The following is a 22,559-nucleotide window of genomic DNA, read 5'->3' on the forward strand; positions in this document are numbered from 1 at the left end:
AATATTTTATCTTCAGTAATTATTTCTGTCGTTATACTTAAACTTTATGTGTAATAAACTAATAATGTTAAAAAACAGTGGTAGGTTATGATAGAGCTCGAAAACAAATAATAATCATAAATGGAGAAATGGTTCAACAACAACAACCACTAAAGAAAGAGATAAAAGCAGTGACTAAACGTGAAAATGTGACGCAGACTTAACTTTCATGCACACGATTTTGTCATTTCTATCTTTTTTATCGAGCGAATGATATCTATTCCAAAATCCAACTAATCTATCCAAAAAAATTTGAATCTAAACGCAACTAATTTGATTTTTTAAAATGAATTTTTTAGGATTTGATTCAAAAATGAAAATTTACGTTTTGCTTAAAAAATTTCTTTTATCACCATGCTATTACTGCTCACTTCTGTCATATCTATTTTTCTCCTGCTTTTTCTTTCTTTATCAATAGTATAATCTCTCTGCTCCTTTTCTTCTTTATCGATAGTTTATTATACTTGTGATTGTTGATTGAACGTTTTGTTCTGTTTCGAAGGAAAATAATTGTACGTTAAATATGGGGTATACTTTCACAAAATAATCCAATATTTTTTTAAAAAATATAATCCAAATTTAGATGTACGACTTTTAAAATCTTGTCACCTCGTATCAATTATAAGGTATGAACACGTAGTAGATTATAGCAAAATCAATTAGAATTGAGACTGTAGTGAACTCCGGTTCAGTTTTGTTGTTTTGGTATAGGTGTAGCTGTTAGCAGGTTTACATGATAACAAAAGCCCCAGTACCTATTAGCTTCTACCAATCTATGTTCTAATTGCTTTCTGTTGAGCATTTGCTTAAACGAAAAGCTATTCTTCGTGTGTATGATATTCAAAAAAATATACATTGTTAGATGAGACATTCATAAAACTTAATTTCCACACATTTTCATCCACGATCGTTCTCATCCTTTAGGTATAATTTATATTTTATTTGTAGCTAGAAAAGCATGAATACTTGCTCCAGTAAGAAGAGAGTCGCTAGAGATGGGGGACATGATAAATATGGTAATATCAAGGTATATGTAATTCAAATCTTTTGTACGTAACTACATACCACAAATTAAAGTTGAGTTGAAAACAAGTTTCTTAAATCAGTCGATATCCCAGTATAACCGGATATATAGTACAATGCATGGTTATGCAGATTGATGATACATACGACGTTTCAAAGTTGATCTACTCATATAGTACACGAGAGAGATTTTCATGAATTTTCCAAAATATCTCATTTGAGATATGCACTTGAAAAATTCTTTACTCTCTCTCTTACTTTTTCAATTTTTATTTTCATTTTCATTGATAAGATATTTAGTAATGGAACTGCTACTTTTTTTATTAGATGTAGCGGTCTACGTTAAAGATTAACGATGATAAACAGTCATCAATATTTTCACGAGCAGGTTTGATATTTCTGCGTGTGTTTGTTTTATAGAAGATGATGACGAAATATAAGAAAGTAATTAGAAGGGACAACCACCATTCATTGTTTTCGATTACGTTTTACCTTTCATAGGATTTACATTGAAACAAATTGAAACCAAAATAATGAAAAAAGTACGATTTGAATTTAGTAGTATTGATGATGCGAGCTAGATTCGATTAAATGGTAGAGATGTCCTTAAGATTTGACCACTCCAGGGGCTCCCACGCGCCACGGGCCCAGAGGCCACGTGCGCGCACTAGAAGAATAAAGCATAGCCCACGTGATATTGGGCCAAACTCTTTGGATCTTTCTCCCTCACAACACGACAAATTAAAGTTTTGGGTTAAATTTACAAATAGTAAAACCTTTATGGTGATTTCTGAAAACAAGATATTATAAACATGGACAAAACTCAATCAGGAAAAGACAAGACACTGACTCTCCCTTTCTCTCACACACACATTGCCTCTCCTGCTTCAATTTCTACCTTTTTATATTTATTAATCCTCTCGCTATCTCTCCGATCCCAACTTCCCATCTTCCTCCCCCCTCCTCGAAATCTCACCACTTTTTCTGGGGAAAATCTTTATTTTCTCGGTAAATTTTAAATTATTTCCTCGGTTTCAATTTTCTGCAGAATTTCAAAAATAATTCTCTCTTTACTTTTTATAGAATCTAACGTAATCTCGAGAAATTCCCCACCTTTTTCTGCATTGGAGCTGAGAAAATCATCAAAATCCAGATAGAAAAGTTAACTCCTTTCGGTTCCATGGGGACCTCCTCCAGGTTTCATTATATCCATCATTGACGCCATGTCCCCGTTCATCTCTCGCCTTTAACTCCTAAAACATTAATTACTACACGCATGGTTTCCGGTGTCAGCGGCGCCGGCCGTGGCGGTGGCCGTGAGGCAGCTTCGTCGAGTCACAGCCCCGACCATACTCTCCACACCACTCATCACCGGAGAGACCAAGCTCAGTCCTCCGGGACCAAGTCTCTCAAGCCTCAAAGCCACACGGAGTCAATGAGCAAAGCCATACAGCAATACACAGTCGACGCGAGGCTCCACGCCGTCTTCGAACAATCAGGCAAGTCCTTCGACTACTCACACTCCCTCAAAACGACGACTTACGGCTCCTCCGTCGTCCCCGAGCAGCAGATCACCGCCTATCTATCGAGGATCCAGCGCGGCGGGTACATACAGCCTTTCGGGTGCATGATCGCCGTCGCCGAGTCCACCTTCACCATCATCGCCTTCAGCGAAAACGCGCGGGAGATGCTCGGCCTCACTCCTCAGTCCGTCCCCAGCCTCGAGAGGCCGGAGATTCTCGCCATGGGAGCTGACCTGCGCTCTCTCTTCACCGCCTCTAGCTCAGTTATCCTCGAACGCGCCTTCGTGGCGCGTGAGATCACGCTCCTGAACCCGGTCTGGATCCACTCCAAGAACACTGGTAAGCCCTTCTACGCTATCCTCCACAGGATCGACGTTGGAGTTGTTATCGACTTAGAGCCGGCTCGAACGGAGGATCCAGCTCTTTCTATCGCCGGAGCTGTGCAATCGCAGAAGCTCGCCGTTCGCGCTATCTCTCAGTTACAGTCTCTCCCCGGTGGAGACATCAAGCTTCTCTGCAACACTGTTGTGGAAAACGTGAGAGACCTAACCGGTTACGACCGTGTGATGGTCTACAAGTTTCACGAAGACGAGCACGGAGAAGTCGTCGCCGAGAGCATGCGAGAGGATCTAGAGCCTTACATTGGCTTACATTATCCCGCAACTGACATCCCGCAAGCGTCGCGGTTCTTGTTTAAGCAAAACCGTGTCCGAATGATCGTTGACTGTCACGCTACGCCGGTTCTTGTGGTCCAAGACGATAGGCTGACTCAGTCTATGTGCTTGGTTGGTTCAACTCTTAGAGCTCCTCACGGTTGTCACTCTCAGTACATGGCCAACATGGGTTCCATCGCGTCTTTAGCGATGGCGGTTATAATAAACGGTAACGACGAAGACGGGAGCGGGAGAAGCTCTATGAGGCTTTGGGGCTTAGTCGTTTGCCACCACACCTCTTCTCGCTGCATACCGTTCCCTCTACGGTACGCCTGCGAGTTTCTAATGCAGGCGTTTGGTCTGCAGCTCAACATGGAGCTGCAGTTAGCTTTGCAGATATCGGAGAAGCGCGTTTTGAGAACGCAGACGCTGTTGTGCGACATGCTTCTGCGTGACTCTCCTGCTGGGATCGTCACGCAGAGTCCTAGCATCATGGACTTGGTGAAATGCGACGGCGCCGCGTTTCTTTACCACGGGAAGTATTATCCCTTAGGCGTTGCTCCGAGCGAGGCTCAGATAAAAGACGTTGTCGAGTGGCTGCTTGCGAGTCACGCTGAATCGACAGGCTTGAGCACTGATAGTTTAGGCGATGCGGGGTATCCAGGTGCAGCTGCGCTAGGCAATGCTGTGTGCGGCATGGCGGTCGCGTGCATCACGAAAAGAGACTTTCTTTTCTGGTTCCGCTCTCACACGGCTAAAGAGGTCAAATGGGGAGGCGCTAAGCATCATCCAGAGGATAAAGATGATGGGCAAAGGATGCATCCTCGTTCTTCCTTCATCGCCTTTCTCGAAGTTGTTAAGAGCAGGAGTCAGCCGTGGGAGACTGTGGAGATGGACGCGATTCACTCGCTTCAGCTGATTCTGAGAGACTCTTTTAAAGAGGCGGAGGCGGCTATGAACTCCAGAGGTGGGGATGGTGCGGTTCAGGCTTGTGGAGGAGAGCAGGGGATTGATGAGTTGGGTGCAGTTGCGAGAGAGATGGTTAGGCTTATTGAGACAGCGACTGTGCCGATATTCGCTGTAGACTCTGGTGGGTGTGTAAATGGATGGAACGCTAAGATTGCGGAGTTGACTGGTCTCTCGGTTGAAGAAGCTATGGGGAAGTCTTTGGTTTCTGATCTAATATACAAAGAGAATGAAGAAACTGTTGATACGCTCATTTCTCGTGCGCTGAGAGGTATATTCACTTCTCCAACTATGTTGTTCGTTTTGCTATCGCATGATTGATTAGTCAGCTACCAGTCCGCAGGTTGTTGTTCGTTTTAATATGGCACGTTGCAAGTGACTTAATCAAATCGCTGAAAAAATAACAATTAAAAATTTCTGCTGACTGCGAAACGAACAATAGTTGGTTGGTTGTAGGTCATAGTGCAAGTTGTAGGAACCTGCGAAAACAAAACGAACAACTTTTTGGTCGCAGTTTTGCTGCGACATGCAAACGAACCGTGTTACACATTATTTGATTGTTTGGTTGCGTTTTGCAGGGGACGAAGACAAGAACGTGGAGGTGAAGCTGAAGACTTTCAGCCCCGAGCTACAAGGGAAAGCGGTTTTCGTGGTCGTGAATGCGTGTTCGAGCAAGGACTACTTGAACAACATTGTCGGAGTCTGTTTCGTCGGACAGGACGTTACCGGTCAGAAAATCGTTATGGACAAGTTCATCAACATACAAGGAGACTACAAAGCCATCGTCCATAGCCCCAGCCCTTTGATTCCACCAATCTTTGCAGCGGACGAGAACACATGCTGCCTGGAGTGGAACACCGCGATGGAAATCCTCACCGGTTGGCCTCGCGGCGAAGTGATCGGGAAAACGCTCGTTGGTGAAGTGTTTGGGAGCTGTTGCAGGCTAAAAGGTCCTGATGCTTTAACCAAGTTCATGATTGTATTGCATAACGCCATCGGTGGTCAAGAGACTGAGAAGTTCCCTTTGCCCTTCTTCGACCGGAACGGGAAGTTTGTTCAAGCTCTTTTGACTGCTAACAAGCGTGTAAGCCTCGAGGGGAAGGTCATTGGCGCGTTCTGTTTCTTGCAGATCCCTAGTCTTGAGCTGCAGCAAGCTTTAGCTGTCCAACGAAGGCAGGACAGTGAGACAAAATCAAAAGAGCTGGCTTACATTTGTCAGGTGATAAAGAGTCCTTTGAGCGGTTTGCGTTTCACGAACTCCTTGCTGGAAGGTACGGAGTTGAACGAGAATCAGAAACAGTTTCTTGAAACGAGTGTTTCTTGCGAGAAGCAGATCTCGAGGATTGTCAGTGACATGGATCTTGAAAAACTTGACGACGGGTGAGTTTAGTTAAAACTCTCTACAAAATGGTTCTTGATAAGATTCTAAATATTGTTTTTTTTTTTTTTTTTTTTCATTTGATCAGTACGTTTGAGCTAGTTAGAGAGGAGTTTTACCTCGGAAGTGTCATCAACGCAGTTGTAAGCCAAGCCATGTTCTTGTTAAGGGAGAGAGGTCTTCAGCTGATCCGTGACATTCCTGAAGAGATCAAATCTATAGCTGTTTATGGAGACCAGACAAGGACTCAACAGCTCTTAGCTGAGTTTCTGCTGAGTATAATCCGTTATGCACCGTCACAAGAGTGGGTGGAGATCCATCTAAGCCAAGTTTCAAAGCCAATGGCTGCTGGATCATCTGCTATTCGCACAGAGTTTAGGTACAATTCTTGTCTCCTCATATCCGGTTCTGGTCTTGTTTTGGTTATTGTTTGTTTAGGTGGTAGTTCTGGTTTGGTTAAACCGGATTAGGAACTTTTACTGAACCATAACCGGCAGAGAGACTGTTTGTAATGTTTTCACGTTTAGCAAACTAAACTTTGGTTTCATGAATTGGTTACTCTTTTATGTTTAAATTTTGTGGTTTCAGAATGGCGTGTCCAGGTGAAGGTCTACCTCCAGAGCTGGTCCGAGACATGTTCCACGGCAGCAGGTGGACGAGCCCTGAAGGGTTAGGTCTAAGCGTATGTAGGAAGATTCTGAAGCTCATGAACGGTGAGGTTCAATACATTCGAGAGTCAGAACGCTCCTATTTCCTCATCATTCTTGAACTCCCCGTTCCTCCTTTGTCAACAGCTGGCGGCGACATGATGTTGATGATGGCATAGTATGTAACACGTACATAAGTTGGCAGGAGAGTTTGTGATGTATGTGTAAGTGTGCGAGTCTAACGACACTGGAGGAGGATAGAGAGTGTTTTTGTTTCCGGTGAGATTAGTAGAGAAGAGGAGATTGTTTGGGTTTGACTTGCCGGAAAAGTAAACGTAACATGTAGTTATAGAGTCTGCAAGACTTTGTTTTCTCTTTTGTTTGCACCGTGTATATTTGATAACTCCAAGAGAGGAAAACGAATGAAAAAAAGAAGAGGAATTAAATGACCAATCCTTTTTAATTGTAACTCGTTATGTCGAGCAAAGCTCTGCAGCAAGTTATGTCAACTTTGTTCTCATGACTCGTAATACACAAATATTATATAGGGGTTGTTTAAGTGTTGGAGGTAGACGAAATTGGTTAGAAAAAGCCAAGTTGACAAAAAGGAAAATATAGGACTTTCTTGTATAAATAGATATGAAATTGCTCAAAGAGATTCACAAACACATGAAGTCGGTAAAAAAAACTAGAGCTTATAAACTTATCGTCTTAAACTTATTTAGCGAATTCATAGTCTTTAACCAATTTTACTGTTATTTTCTTTGTAATCAAATAAAAGTATTTTGAATATTTTATCATCGAATTCGTGATTTCATTTCAAGTACGCCAAATGCATTTTAAATAATAAGGGTGAAATATTATAAGGACTACAAGTAAGCACTAGTTACTAGAGCGATCAATAATGTAAATGATAGTGGGGATTTTGCAGTTAATGTGGCTACCAAATCAAAAGTAGTTGAGAAGCTCTAAATGTCAAAAGAGAGTAAGATACTATTCAAACTTAATTACATATCCCCACCTTTCCTCACTGTCTCTCCGCATAGTTTTAATTAGAACTAGTAGTCTGTTTTGAATTTTCTATGCACGTAAGCTATAAGTTGTAATGCTGTATACAATACTGAAATGGTAAACTAGGAGAACATGGAATTAAATATAGGAAGAGGAGACTAATATAAAAAGAGGCACTTGGGTGTCACACATTAATTGCTTCGTAGAAAAAATTGAACATGAGAGATTGGGACGTGAGAACATGCGGAGAAACGCGGTGTAGGAAAGATGTTGAAGGGCTCTCTCAACCATATCTCATAAATGCTCTCTCTACTTACTATATAGTATATATAGTGTTAGTAGCTAGTCAAGTGAGCTATAACAATTGTATACCGATCACTAAACCAGATATTAGAAAAATATATCAAAGATATGGGGAAAGTATCTCTATGGTTTTTGAGTTTGATGTTTGTAGTGGTGGTGATAGGGGTTGTGGAGTGTAGGAGACTTGAGAAGGAGACGTTAGGAGGCAGTGGTGGTGGAATTGGCGGCGGTTTTGGTGGCGGCAAAGGTTTTGGAGGAGGAATTGGTGGCGGGGGAGGTGCAGGTGGAGGTTTTGGTGGTGGTGTAGGAGGAGGCCATGGCGGCGGTCTGGGCGGTGGCATTGGTGGAGGCCACGGTGGAGATATTGGTGGTGGTTCTGGTGGAGGATTAGGTGGTGGTGGAGGACTTGGAGGAGGCCACGGTGGAGGTATTGGTGGTGGTGCTGGAGGAGGTGCTGGTGGTGGTGCAGGTGGAGGGCTCGGAGGAGGGCACGGTGGAGGCATTGGTGGTGGTGCTGGAGGAGGTGCTGGTGGTGGTCTAGGAGGTGGTGCCGGTGGAGGTATTGGTGGTGGTGCCGGTGGAGGTGCTGGTGGTGGTCTAGGAGGTGGTGCTGGTGGAGGACTCGGAGGAGGTCACGGTGGAGGTATTGGTGGTGGTGCTGGTGGAGGTGCTGGTGGTGGTGCTGGTGGTGGTGCTGGTGGTGGTGCTGGTGGAGGACTCGGAGGAGGGCACGGTGGAGGTGCCGGTGGTGGTGCAGGTGGAGGATTCGGAGGAGGGCACGGTGGAGGTGCTGGTGGTGGTGCAGGTGGAGGATTAGGTGGTGGTGCTGGAGGAGGTGCCGGAGGAGGATTTGGTGGTGGTGCAGGCGGAGGAGCTGGTGGAGGAGCTGGCGGAGGAGCTGGGGGAGGATTTGGTGGTGGTGCTGGCGGGGGTCACGGTGGAGGTGTCGGTGGGGGATTTGGTGGAGGATCAGGCGGAGGATTTGGTGCTGGTGGTGGTGCTGGCGGAGCTGGTGGAGGATTTGGTGGTGGTGGTGGTGCCGGTGGAGGATTTGGCGGTGGGTTTTAAAATTTTAGTAATTCAATATTCATACAAAATCTATTCTTGGCTTGAAGTAAGCTAGGGCTACTAGTTACTTATGTACCAAGTCATATGAGAAGAATGAAAATATATCATATTTCTTTCTGATTTACTTTGTAACGATAACCAAATTTTAAATATTTGAAACCACTTCCAGTATTCACAATATTTTTCGTTGGCTAGTTAATCTAATGAATCGGTCGGGAAATTATTTTAAATTATGAGATATGATTATAGTTTAGGTTACATATATTATAAAAATGGAAATTTATCTTATATAATGCGTGCAAACGACATAAGAATTTCCAACCAGTCTACAATCATTTTAGAGTAGAACAAAAAGAGAGAAAACTATTTCGTATAGTGAAGAAAAGATTGGGTTCTTCTTTCTTCATATGTTTTCTTCCAAGCCAAACGGGAAACACGCTCTAAGAGTTTTGATGAAGCCAAACAGGGAGCCAAGAAGTTCCATCAATAAAATCAATAGACAAGAAAGACTCAACTTCTTGTTTGGTCAGTTCTTTAGCCCAGTCTGATCTACCTTGTCTCTCAGCACCTGGTCCATGACACTTATACTCGGCATGGTATATATCCCTGATCAAAAGTCTCAACAGTATTAGCATAAACATGAACAATAATAAGATATAAATAATAACTAGAGACTAACTTGGTCGAGCCGTCGTAGCTCCAGTTGGTCCAACCGCTAGGGACAACGGTCTTGGAAAAATAAGTCTTGGCAAAGATGACTCGAGAATAAGGTCCCTTGGCACGGCCTAAGTAGACTTCATCGATTCCGTACACTTTACCTCTTATGAACACATAACCTGTGTGTTCCTCTGCGTTTTCCCTGTGGTGTGCTGTGATTGAGCCATACGGTTTCACCCTCTTGTCCGATATCACAAATATCTCACAATTCTGTAGCAATTTTATAAAAGGTAAAAAAGTGATAATATATGGCGGTCAATATATATGTTATGTTTTAGAGAATGTGAAAAACGCACGTTGAAAATGGAAGTTGCACGACCGAAGATGAAGTCGATGGAGCCTTGGATGTAACACTCGTGGTAGTAATGTCTACCTTTGTTATCAAACAAAGTGTTGTGCAAGCTGTAGAACGCACAATGGTAAAACGCAACTTTATCAGCCGCCACAAACGCTGCCACCGATTGATTGTCAGACGTGAACGCCAGTCCGACCGGTGCATCATTCTGTATATTCATCACACAGATTCATTAAGACACAAATGTCATGTACGTAATCAAAATCTACAATTGTGTTATACAGACCCTGATGCTGATACCAAAAGCAACGAAGTGATTAGCTTCGACTTTGAAAGTGGCTGAAGCAACATTATCGACAGCACTTTGCGATGATTCAATGACTGTCTTTCCTCTTCCGTTACCTCTCATGAATATGAACGGCTTGTTCTCCGGAATGTGCACTCTCTCCCTATTTCCTCAAAAAAGAAAAAAAATCATCAAAATTCAAAATAAATGTATATATGTGACAATAGTAATGCATATAATATTACTATAAATATATGTATGTTATGTAACATGATTTGCGCGTATGAAGTAATGTAAAAGGTTAAACGTAAGTAAACGTACTTGTAGATTCCTTTACGGACATGGACGATAATCCAATTAGAGTTACCAACAGGAACAGCATCAATGGCTTTTTGCACCGAAGTGTAGTCTCCTTTGCCTTCAATATCGACGATGATCGATCTATTTGTTGCTATTTTTTCAGTCAGAAGCGGCGCGTCGAACTTCGTCTTTTGCATTGCGGATGCGTCCGAACCCCATACGGACATTGCAACCAGAGCTATGACAAGGATCATTCTTGCTCGATGATCCATCTTTATCTTTTGGGGTTTCTAGTTTTCTTTTTGGAATGGGGATGTGAGGAAGATGTTATATGGTGAAGGAAGAGGTTAAATTTAAGAAAACAGGTTTTTAAATTTAGGGTGTTTCGTTGTGTTTGTTTTGTTTGGGAGGTAAGGGCTTAAACAGGTTTTCTAGGCAACGTTTATTTTTAGACATTCATTATTGATTAATGAGTGAAAAATAATTCGAGATATATATATATATTTCTATCTTTGGTAACAAAGAAATCATTGTGGTATAAATCTTTCATTGTATTCAAAAATAAATTAAAAACACTACATATTGCTTTTGACTAATTTCTATATTTTCTTCTTCTTGGTATTCATATATTTTACTATGTTTTTCTCATTATATTATATCGTTTATAATCTAGGATATATCCTCCTTCAAATAACAAAATCATTGATTCATCGTCATAAATTGATATTATGAGTTATGCAGATGTGTAGACATGCATGCAATGCTCTACACCAACATTGTTTTAGCTATATATACAGGCTGTCAACAAGTACTTCGCTCAAGGGCCACTATAAACTCAAGAAAAAATGGCCAAGTTCACCAATTAAAAAACAAATAGTGTCTCCACATCTATATGACATACAAAAAGGAAGGAAGACTTCAATGTGGGTCATAGAAAGGAAGACTTCTACCGGATATTTTATAAGTACTTTAGAATATATGAAAAGCCCAGAAATGATAAATTTTAATAGAATTAAGCGATCACTTTCCATATAATACAACGCGAAGCATGATTCGTGCCTTGTTCGCCATAAGTTACGATATAAAATTTCAATGTGGGTCAACAAAAAAATGGAGGCATGAACTAGCCAGTGTTTATCTAACAGGTGTATGAATCTTCAGACTTGGACATAGCCAACATCCAATATCTTGATTAAAAACACAAAGTAATGGTTAGAGAAAACTAGGCTCCGCGTGGGAAAGTTCTTACAGAGTAGTTGAAGTTAAAGATTCAAGAATGTATCGCTTGAAGGAAATGGAGAAAAGACTTCTCTTATTATAGCTATATCAAACATATTACAACTGAAAATGAAAACATATTGCATAAAAATTTTAATGATAGAAAAATAGTAAATGAGTAAAAATAATGCAAGCAGCCCAATGGTCTCTCCAATATATAAAAACAAACGCACAATTTATTTTCAAAAACCATATAAATAGGTCACTAATAAAATTAATTTACTAAATAGCTGTATTCAGTGTCTTTATTCACCCTTTTAAAAAATAAAATTGTATCTAAATAAAACATGCTATAGTGTTTTGTTTACTTGGACAAATGGTCGGACAGCTAAGGGAAGAGCGCTCTCCTCATCAGACCAAAAAATTACGAGCGAGAGTGTCTTTGCTCCTCTACGACCGGACAGAACACGACCACCACCATCCCCTGCTAAATTGCGCCTAAAAGTCCTTATCCTACGCCTAACATCTTATCATACGCATCTTCCCTTCCATTAAGTCGCGGTCTAACATCGGAACCCTAAAGGAGTTTAGGGGGTGTGTCTCCGAGAGATGTTGAATGTATGTCAGGTTCATTGATGAATCTGCTTTCCCTCTGCTTCAAGCCATTCGGGCGCACCTCCGATAACAGCAACTCAGAGGCCGCCGGATCGTGCGGAAGCGGCGGCGAAGGCAAAGACGGACTCCTCTGGTTCCGCGATCTCGGTAAATACCGCGGCGGAGAATTCTCCATGGCTGTGATCCAAGCCAATCAGGTCTTAGAAGATCAGAGCCAGATCGAGTCCGGAAACTTCGGAACTTTCGTCGGCGTCTACGACGGTCACGGTGGTCCCGAAGCTGCCCGTGATGTCTGCGATCATCTCTTCAACCACTTTCGAGGTTAGGTTCGTTTGTTATTAATAGTTTTTAAGTTTTTGTTCAAAGTCAACAAAGCTAAGTGCCACCAACTATTTATAAATAAAAAGAAGTTAAGTGCAGTATATGGTTATGCAGAGATATCAGCGGAGACGCTAGGAGTTGTGACGAAAGAGACGATACAAAGAGCGTTTCAGGCTACAGAAGAAGGATTTGCTTCTCTCGTCTCTGAGCTGTGGAGTACGATGCCTAATTTGGCAACTGTTGGCACTTGCTGTTTGGTTGGTGTGATATATCAAAGTACTCTTTTCGTGGCGAGTCTCGGAGATTCGCGGGTTGTTTTAGGGAAGAAAGGGAGCTCTGGGGGACTCTCTGCTATTCAGCTGTCGAGCGAGCACAATGCTAACAATGAGGATATTCGTTGGGAGCTCAAGGACTTGCATCCTGATGATCCGCAGATCGTTGTGTTTAAGCATGGTGTTTGGAGAGTTAAAGGTATCATTCAGGTAATGAACAAAGATTTGGCTAGTGATTCCTTCCTTTGTTAATAATGATTTTTAATATTTGGTTTTATAGGTTTCGAGATCTATAGGAGACATGTACATGAAAAGGCAAGAGTTTAACAGGGAACCAATCGGTCAAAAGTTTAGAATTGCGGAGCCAATGAAGAGACCGTTGATGTCTGCGACCCCCACCATACTCTCTCATCCCTTGCACCCTAATTATTTGTCTCTCATTTTTGCTTCCGATGGTCTTTGGGAGCATTTGAGTAACGAAAAAGCAGTTGAGATTGTTCATAGCCATCCCCGCGCTGTGAGTTTTTAAACAAAATTTGTTGACTTGCTGTGAATGTGAGAGGTTTCTTGATTGCATCCGTGTTAATAGTTGATTTTGCTGCTCTGTGTCTTCAGGGAAGCGCAAAGAGATTGATAAAAGCGGCTCTTCAGGAGGCAGCGAGGAAACGAGAGATGAGATATTCGGATCTAAAGAAGATTGACAAGAAAGTGAGACGCCATTTTCATGATGACATCACGGTTATAGTAGTGTTCTTGAACCATGACCTCATTTCCAGAGGCCATACCAACTCAACCCAAGACTCGGCCCTCTCTGTCAGGACTGCTCTTGAACACTGAAAGCATACTTCAAATTTACAAAATCATTTTGAAATGTTCCTTTGATCTTCTTAATTGGTGGTTTAATGACTCTTGGCTAGAAGATAATTAAAAACTGGGCATCTAAAGACACAAAAATATATAAACGGCATCGTACGTAATGAGGTTTGTTGTATTAGAAAAGCGTCTATGTTTTGACTCTAGTTTCCCTTCAAGTCTGCATGGTTCTCGTCTGGTTACTAATCTTGTGCTCGGCATTTTCAGTCATGCCGTTTGTCAAAAAACTGCTTGCCGTTTAGTTTCTATGTATGTTTATGCCATCTGACATGCATGTAACGTAGATGAATTGTTATATAATCTTTATCATGAAATGGTTATAAATCGTCTCTCAAGTCTCCACTGATTATGAGTTCTCTCCCATGTGCGAATTTTTGAAACTGTTTTCTTTTCAACAAACTCCATATATTAGCTATAATTGATACACTCTGGTGCTCGTATTCCTTTTTTTAAGAGAGTCTGCTTATATAAACTACGGGTGGTTTTTTTAAAAAAACACTATGGGTGGGCAAAAAAACAAACCGGACCGACCCAACCGAACTCAAACCGAACCAAACCAAACTTTATGTCTAAACCATTTGGTTCAAGATTTTATCAATCCAAATGGTTCGGTTTGATTTGGTTTTAAACCAAACCAAACCAAAAACCCTAAGTATTTTTAGTTTAATTAAATTTACTAATAATATTTAACCATTTATCCTAAACAACTAAACAAAAAGTTATACATTTTACTTCTAAAAGAATAGAATAAACATAACTAAAAATAAAATAAAAGAATATGAATCTCATACATTAACATCAAAACCGAAAATTGCTTATCATATTTGTATTATGTTTGAAGATAATAATATCAAATTATTGGATTACATTTTCTTGATTTTTATTGTGATGTTTAGCTTTACATTTAAATATAAAGAAAATAATGATTTAGTGTGAAATGATGATTTGTTTATGTTTTTATAAATTATATGTTTGTAACAAAATAGACAAAACTAAAAAAGTCAACTGAACAAACACAAATTAAACCAAATTAAATCGAACCAAACACAAACCAAATTGAGCTAAAACCGAACCAAACATACATCAAACCGAAGTAAAATCGAACCAAACTGAACACAAACCAAACAAAACTAATTTGGGTTGACTTTGGTTAAGGTTTTTCTAAACCCAAATAAACCAAAACGAACCGAATATAAACTCTTTTCAATTAGCCAGGAAATTGCACATAGAACCTTCCAAACTATGAGTGAAATGCCAATTAACTTGTGCAGCATCTTTTTTAAGGACATTATAGTTCTTGTTTTTGATTCTGAACAAGGTCTTTTACAAAAATGATCTGTGAGTGATACTTGCTGCTATACCACTCAGAACCTTAAAACTTACGCTTTGTGAGCTAGTAACAAGTGTAAACTAGGTCTTCGATCATTTTACATGTAAATGTTTTGAGGTGTTCAAAAAAAAAACATGTAAATGTTTTGAAATCTTTTTATGAGTTGATTTTGTTACAAAATAAAATGAAACTTCAATGTGTTTCTACCAAAATACAATAGTTTGAACGAATAAAAAAATAGATTTAAACACGAAGATTAAAAAATCAGATTAAGCTTTCTAGGCAGCATTATCCATCAAAAAGAAGTTAAATGTCAATCAACTTCTCAGAGCCCAGTGCATATGTCAATCAATTAAATAAAGTTCTTAATTAGTTTTAATTACTAAAATAATGAATAAGAAACCTAAATGGGGTTGTGGGTTAATCATGCTCTTATAGTCCTATCGAGATGGGCTTCCATAAATGTATTAAAAAAAAGCTCATAACACTATAGAAAAAAAAATGAATTGCATCACTTAAATTTCATCAAAAAAATGAATGATACTTTTTAAAATTACTTATCTACAAATGAAACAAATGTATATATATATATATATATACACATGTATAATATAAAATCAATTACAATAAGTGATGTTATTATTAGATGTATACGAAATATTTGAAGTTAAAGACGGACCTAATCACTTTTCTAAGGTATAGGATTTCTTTGAGGCAGGGCTATAATGAATGAAAAGGCCCATTATCTTACAAGTTTACGTCCAAAATACTCTAATTCCTAATCCCGTGTATATACGAAATACTCTACTTCCGGCGATGTACGTTCACTCGTTTCGTTTTCTCCGTCTTTTGTGTATCTTTTCTCTTAATTGTTCTCTTTTGTATGTTTATCATGTTATAAGTACTTGTTTTTGTTTACCTGAGAGTGGATTCGCCACTCAGATTGATTTTCCTGTAGATTTTCGATGTTATATCGATTTTGACTCGAGAGGCGATAAAGTTTTATAGCAGGGTCGTTGGGTCGCTTTGCCTACGTGAATCAGGTATAGCGAATAAGCTCGTGGTACATCTATTATGTATAATTCTCTCTCTTTTTTCCTTTGCATGTTTCAATTGGTAAATTTTCTTAAACGGATCCAATGATGGCATGAAATCTTTGATACCTGATTTGTTTTATTGATGATAAGCTATAAGCATTTTTTACTCCGAGGATCTTAATTTATTTTTTAATTTGTATTGTGATTTTGAAGTAATTGTGATTTTGATTTTGAGTCTCCAATGGTAATCTCTTATCTAGGGGTTCTAAAAAAAAAACAAGTAACAATGAAGGCAAATATCATAGCAGCAAGTAAGAAGTTCATAACACAGCGACCATGCCACGTTCCCCGTATCTCTGTCTGAGTTTGTCCTGCAGTTGTTTGTGAATGGGCAGAGGCATTGCTCTCTTGGTTTGACTGTTCGCCAGCAATGTTTTTAGCCGTTGCGCCACATATCTCACATGTCCTGCAGACAATGGAAAGACACTAGACAGAACTCTTGGTATAATGGTGACTAGTAAGAGAATCAAACTAAGCAAAAAGGGACTGCAAGATTCTCAATGCAAAGCAAATCACACAAACATAATTTAATTGAGTCAACAAACAATCGCAGCCCAAAAGGGACTGCAAGATTCTCATTCTGTTTCACACTTAACTATTTTCTTCCCCATAGATTCATAAGAATATGTAGAATTTTCTAGAAACAAAAGAGGAAAAAAAACTCTTTGAGAATAATTGAAGATCCCTTACATGTTTCTTTGATCTTGAATCGAGTTTCAGCACACTTACTGTGAGCTACATCCAAATCACCTTTACAAGAGCAATCCAATTTTAAAGGCAACCCAATTGCTCTTCTTCTTCTTCTTCTTCTTCATCTTCACCTTCACCTTCTCTTGCTTTTTCTTTTTCTTTATTATCATGTATACACACGCACGCATGCGTAATCCATACAGGAGGAGATCGTAATAGAGTACCACTACAAGAATCAAGGGTCAACTCCGACAGTCATATTCATCTGAAGTTGGTCGGTAATGGATATTTTTGACAACTTTCCGACAATCAAACTTTAGTCGGAGTTTGGGTCTCGGAAACTCCATTTGTCGGAAAGTGGTCGGAGCGTTCCGATGAAATTCCTATAACAAATCGCCCGTCGGAAAGTGGTCCCGATGAAATTCCGAGAAATATATTCCGATAAACTTCCGACAACTTAATAATTTTAATTAAAAAAAACAAAAAAAACAAAAAAAACAAAAAGAAAAACAAAACTCGAATAATATTAAAATTTACCGAATATTCTTTACATATAAAGAAATTAATATAAAACTTCTATAATAGAATAAATAAACATAAAAATATTATAGTGCGACTGTGCCGGTGAATAGTGTGACGGTGAAGGCATTGAGTTCGACGGTGAAGGCGTAGAAATCGACGGTGCCGGCATAGAGTGCGACTGTGCCGGTGTTACGGTGTAGGGTGCACGGTGGCGATGTAGTGGGCGATTGTACCGATGTAGGAAATGGAGCTGGCCGTGATGGTGGAGGTGGAGCGAGCTGATCAGACGGTGGTGGAAGGAGATGCACTGTGGCGGTGCAAGGAGTTCAAGGGTGGTGGTTCAAGGAATTTTGGTTTGAAGAACAATACACAGATCTGAGTGAAACAAAAAGAAAGAGACAGTCTACAGGAAAGAAGAGAAAATACAAAGAGAATGATGAAAATCGAAGCAAGGAAGAGAAGAAAATGAAAGTGAAGATAGGATATTGAAAGTGTAGATCTGGAGAAGAATGAAGGGACTAGAAGGAAGGTAAATATAAATAAAACCCCTTAAAAAAAGATTTAAGTAAAATTAGGGAGAGAAGAAAGCAATATACTATATAGAAAACAAACTTTATTTATTAAATTGTATATGGACATATTAAAATAAACACATTTAGTGGATATGGAAATCGTGGACCGCAAATATTAGGTTTAGCTATTATTATTATTTTCTTTCCGTATTTTCTTTGTGCAATGGACCGACGCTTCTTTTTTTTACTGGACAACTTCCGACGAAACTGAACAAAGACAAAAAAATAATTTATTTTAATACTGAACTTTCCGATGCTACTCCAACCAGATACCGAGAATGCTCATACGTCGGAACAATCCGAGATTCTTCCGAGAACTTTACCCAGAAATTGCCGAGAATATTTATTTGTCGGAACTTGATATTATTTCCGAGAAATTTCCGACAAACTTACCGAGAATTCGTCGAGAATCTCTTTTTATCGGAAAGTTTCTGCAAATTTCCGATGAACGTGAAAATTACTCACCGTTTTCTCGCCGAGTCGTCGGAGATTTTCCGAGAACTAGGTGTATCGGAAATTTTTGTCGGAGTTCGTTATGTTTTCTTGTAGTGTAAAGATGATTCGGAGGCTCGAAAGATGCACAAAAGCTTATATCTTTTTCTACGGAGTGTGTGTTTGCCCTGTGCTGTGAAACCTTAAAAGTTTCGTATTTAGATATGACAACTGGGTTCGAAGACTGTCGGTGTTGTTGTCACCGTCTGCAGCAACCAATCAACCACCGCGCCACCACAATCCTCGCTTCCACTCCGGCTCAACATCCCGGCCGCACCGTAGGACAAAGCCTCGCTTCGTTGGTTAGACCTTGAGGGAGACCAAAGGAGCTTCCTTGGGAGGGGTTTAGTGGTGAATCTCTCGATCGCGGAAGAGTCGACTCGTACGGTAGCGATGCCGGAAGCGATCTTGTAGACATATGAAGAGGAAGAGACGTATCAAAACGACGTGTGGCATACAAGAGACGCATCTTGTGTAACCTAATTAAGAGCATTTACAACGGGAGTTTTTAATAAATCCTAAAGTACAAATCCTTCACTATTAACCATATAATATTAATATTAAACTCATATTGCTTAAGGATCAATCCTTTCCTAAGAATTTTTTTGCGTGAATCCTTGTTGACGTGGCAGTTGAGTTTTGTCTATCGCGTGAAGCCCGTGTTCGTGTCATTTGTAGTGGAGAGGAGAAAAAAAAAAGTTTGTCTCTGCGATTGGCGATTCGCTCTCTCCGAGTAGGATTGATGAATCGACGGGTTGTTACGTTCTTTCTCCTCTGATTCTTTGGATTTACATAGGGTTTCATGTGGTTTTCTTCGCAAATTAGGTTACGGAATTGGGGATTAGCTAGGGTTTTCAATGTTTTAATTTTTTTAAAAAAATTAAAAATATTTTCAAAATTTTTTTTTTTTTTTTTTTTAAGGATTCCTAATGAATAACACCATTGGACATACTTATTTGATTAGAATCCTTAACTATTTTGAAAAAATAATAATAATATAATATACCTAAGGATTCCAATGGTGAGTACACACCATTAGAGATGCCCTAAGATACGTAGCTTATAGTAATTGTCATTTTTCATTTTCTTTAATTCATAATTAAACTAAAAACCCCTTCTAAGATACCCCGATAATCATGGCCTTAAGGGAAATTATTTTATTTCATTTTTCATTGCATGCACTGCATGCAAATTAAGACTTGGACAAGAAGTTACAACCACAATACTTTGAAGATAGAGACATACGCATTCTTATATATACCTTATTCATGCATGCATACGTTAGCATACACGTTAATGGCCATGACGCAAAACATAAAACAACAGAAGGGAAACACACACCGTAACCAAACCAAGAAGGAATACTTGGTTTGAAACCAGTTAGATGAGCCTAAAGAGGCCATTGACGAATTGCAAGATGTTGATGCCGCCGGTAACGATGGTTCCTGCGAGATTTAACGGTGCCCTGAGGAGTCCGTTGGTAGGGAGGCTTGCGTTGCATGTGGAGAGAGGGGCCGTGACAATGGCCCTACAACCGGAGTTAAGGAGTGTGGAAAGCAGCGAGATCGGAAATACTGTACTGGAAGGAAACGAGAATACTCCATTAGCTCCCGTAGTCGTAGTTGTAACATTTTGCCCAGCACACTGAAGCAAAACGGGCACACCTGTTGTTTGTTTGCATGCAGCATTAGATAAACAAATATTTTGTATACATTTTAACAGTTATTTGTATAGATATATATATATCGTGAATATTTTGTATACATTCTACGAATTGAGGTGGTCAATATTATACTTATAGAAGGATCAAGGAAGATCATAAACATTATTGTTAATATTGTATATTTATTATATAAGATACTCATATATATTTGTATCTATCTAGTTTAGGAAACATCTCTAATATAAATATATATGTAACTCTAACCATTATTCTCATGAGAGTCAATACAATATTATTCACATCTTCTACTCTCACCACATTCTCTACATGGTATCAGAGCTACAATGATCTAACGATCTGCTCGTTCCTATTTTTCTTTTATTTTCTTCAAGCTACAGAGCTTCTTTATTTTTTGATTCAAGCCATTGAGCTTCTATTATATTTTCTGTTAAGCTATATGCTTCCACCGTTCATGTTCATGTGAACCTTTGAATCTAAGCCATTGAGCTTTTTGTTATTCAAGTCTACGATAGACCTCTGAATCCAAGCCTAGTGCTTCTTTATATTCATGCCTCATTTTTATCTTTATAATTCTTAAGCCGTTGTGGCTTCACTTCCAAAATCAAAGCTTAATGCTTCTTGTTTTGTTTTTCTTAAAGCCATGGAGCTTCTTATTATTCATGTCTCCGAAGACCTCTGAATCTATTTTTCTTTTTGAAAAAAAGAAAGAAACATTTTTTTTGTTCTATATTTTTTAGGTATTTAAAAAAAAAACGTAAAAAAAAAAATGGTTTTGTTACCAAGCTTTTTTTAGGTTTTTAAAAAAAACATAAAAAAAAAAATGGTTTTGTTACCAAGCCAAAGTGCTTCCTATCATCATTCAAGCAACACTCCCTCACGTAAGTGTTTACGCTACACATAGTCAACGAGAACACAACCACCAAAGGAGGCACATCATTATCATCTCTGTCCATTCATCTCCTCACAACCAACACCACCGTCTTCTCCTGCTGATCCAAATACTATAATGGCATGATTACTGAGTCAATCTCAAGCAGCTACTTCCGCTACAACTCCATCACCACCTTGAGATTGAGGGGGCGTACAGAAAGATCAAGGAAGATCATAAACATTATTGTTAATATTGTATATTTATTATATAAGATACTCATATATATTTGTATCTATCTAGTTTAGGAAACATCTCTAATATAAATATATATGTAACTCTAACCATTCTTCTCATGAGAGTCAATACAATATTATTCACATCTTCTACTCTCATCACATTGGGGGTGATTGGTAGTTGCTGTAGGTGCTGTCCACAACCATATTTATTTCCACAGTACCAAATTCAGAGCAATCAAGCTTTAAATTTTTTTTTGAAACCACAGCTCTTGAAATAACCTACAGCTGTACAAGTGCTCTGCAGAGCCAAATATCCAAAGCAATTTTTTAGTGATTTCCATAAAATTCTGCAGCAATAAAATTTAAAGACACAGCAAAAACTCTACAGATTTTTTTCTACAGCAAAAATTTTAAAGTTACAGTCATTACCAATCGGACCCATTCTCTACAATACTCACATATACACATTATTTCATGAATATTATATTGGTCCGTTCTCCGTATATAGGTAGCTTAATTTGTACTTTCGAATCGAAAAATTTGAGCGTATAAACAGGGGCGGATCTAGACACATTTACAGTTGGGGGCACAATGTTAAAAGTATCAAAAATATAATTATATTGGGGGCACTCCTCGTGTTTTTCCCATAAACTATATTATATTTAATCAAATACACTTAGATTATGTAAGAGAAAACAAAAAAAGAGTAAGGGGCACAGGACCCCATACCCGTACGTTTGCGTCCGCCCCTGCGTATAAACAAGTTTTACCAGATTTTCGTATAAACATGTTTTACCAGATTTTACTAATATCAGTTTAGCTGGCTGAAAATAATTATGTAGCTATTTAGCACAAAATATAAAATAAATTCAAAACCATAGTTTTGTCTAAGTGATGCATCTATAACTATCACCCACGGTTTGCAGAATCGTTTCATTTTTTTTTGGCCGGGTTATAGAGAAAGCAGAAGTATAGAATTAAAAGTTTAAAACCTACCGGCGAAAGGAGGGATGGAAGTGGTATTGGTAGAGACGCTGCCATTGGTAGAGCACGTAACAAGCCCTTGTATATTGAGGACACACTACAAGAAAACAGCGGTATTCTGACGGACATTCCGACGGAAAATGAAATCCTCGGAATATCCCGAGGAATTTCCGAGGATATTCCAAGGAAACACAAAATTTGGTTTCCTCGGAATATACCGACGGAATTCCGAGGAAATATCAGTCCGTCGGAATATTCTTATGGAATACCGAGGAAAAATGTATTCCTCGGAAAAAACCGATGAATTCCGAGGATATATTATAGCCGTTGGGGGATTTTAAAAATTCCGAGGAAATTCCGACGAACTAGCCGTTGGCGTCGGAATTCCGTCGGAATTTCCTCGGTCTGTCGGCAGGATTTCAACTATAAATACAAGCACCCCTCTTCCTCTTCATTCACTCCATATCTTCATCCTCCCTCTTACTCTTTTTACACACGAATTTGATTCATAAAAAACATGTCTTCTTCAAATTATTTTCGTTCTTGGATCGATCGACCTCATTTGGATCCGAA

The 22,559-nt window shown here is 39.2% G+C and overlaps 4 protein-coding genes across 8 annotated transcripts; 3 read left to right on the forward strand and 1 right to left on the reverse strand.

The window, feature by feature from the left end:
- The first annotated feature begins 1,914 nt into the window (after positions 1 to 1,914).
- On the forward strand, positions 1,915 to 6,684 carry LOC106334950 (phytochrome B-like). 2 transcript variants are annotated; one of them, XM_013773357.1, is made up of 5 exons: positions 1,915 to 4,475; positions 4,783 to 5,584; positions 5,671 to 5,961; positions 6,171 to 6,295; positions 6,377 to 6,684. In XM_013773357.1, the coding sequence occupies exons 1-5, from the start codon at positions 2,339 to 2,341 to the stop codon at positions 6,406 to 6,408; spliced, it is 3,387 nt and encodes a 1,128-aa protein (XP_013628811.1). In that variant the 5' UTR covers positions 1,915 to 2,338; the 3' UTR covers positions 6,409 to 6,684. The 2 variants fall into 2 exon arrangements, with proteins under 2 accessions (XP_013628811.1, XP_013628810.1); XM_013773356.1 differs by having other exon boundaries at positions 1,916 to 4,475; positions 6,171 to 6,684.
- A 902-nt stretch (positions 6,685 to 7,586) lies between these two features.
- LOC106329548 (glycine-rich cell wall structural protein-like) lies at positions 7,587 to 8,791 on the forward strand. Of its 3 annotated transcripts, none has more exons than XM_013768231.1 (2): positions 7,587 to 8,210; positions 8,259 to 8,791. In XM_013768231.1, the coding sequence occupies exons 1-2, from the start codon at positions 7,652 to 7,654 to the stop codon at positions 8,609 to 8,611; spliced, it is 912 nt and encodes a 303-aa protein (XP_013623685.1). In that variant the 5' UTR covers positions 7,587 to 7,651; the 3' UTR covers positions 8,612 to 8,791. The 3 variants fall into 3 exon arrangements, with proteins under 3 accessions (XP_013623685.1, XP_013623686.1, XP_013623684.1); XM_013768232.1 differs by having other exon boundaries at positions 7,587 to 8,042; positions 8,163 to 8,791; XM_013768230.1 differs by having other exon boundaries at positions 7,587 to 8,791.
- Positions 8,792 to 8,825: 34 nt separating this feature from the next.
- LOC106329547 (probable pectinesterase 67) lies at positions 8,826 to 10,529 on the reverse strand. The gene is made up of 5 exons (XM_013768229.1): positions 10,231 to 10,529; positions 9,910 to 10,072; positions 9,625 to 9,831; positions 9,291 to 9,538; positions 8,826 to 9,217 (listed from the first exon to the last, which is right to left on the reverse strand). Exons 1-5 carry the CDS (start codon positions 10,479 to 10,481, stop codon positions 9,052 to 9,054), a joined length of 1,035 nt encoding a protein of 344 aa, XP_013623683.1. The 5' UTR covers positions 10,482 to 10,529; the 3' UTR covers positions 8,826 to 9,051.
- Positions 10,530 to 11,799: 1,270 nt separating this feature from the next.
- On the forward strand, positions 11,800 to 13,849 carry LOC106329050 (probable protein phosphatase 2C 42). Of its 2 annotated transcripts, none has more exons than XM_013767623.1 (4): positions 11,800 to 12,363; positions 12,463 to 12,845; positions 12,916 to 13,152; positions 13,251 to 13,849. In XM_013767623.1, exons 1-4 carry the CDS (start codon positions 12,048 to 12,050, stop codon positions 13,470 to 13,472), a joined length of 1,158 nt encoding a protein of 385 aa, XP_013623077.1. In that variant the 5' UTR covers positions 11,800 to 12,047; the 3' UTR covers positions 13,473 to 13,849. The 2 variants fall into 2 exon arrangements, with proteins under 2 accessions (XP_013623077.1, XP_013623078.1); XM_013767624.1 differs by having other exon boundaries at positions 11,803 to 12,363; positions 12,478 to 12,845.
- The last annotated feature ends 8,710 nt before the right edge of the window (positions 13,850 to 22,559 follow it).

The sequence above is a fragment of the Brassica oleracea genome, chromosome C3 (genome assembly GCF_000695525.1).
Source record: "Brassica oleracea var. oleracea cultivar TO1000 chromosome C3, BOL, whole genome shotgun sequence".
NCBI classification, from domain to species: Eukaryota; Viridiplantae; Streptophyta; class Magnoliopsida; order Brassicales; family Brassicaceae; genus Brassica; species Brassica oleracea.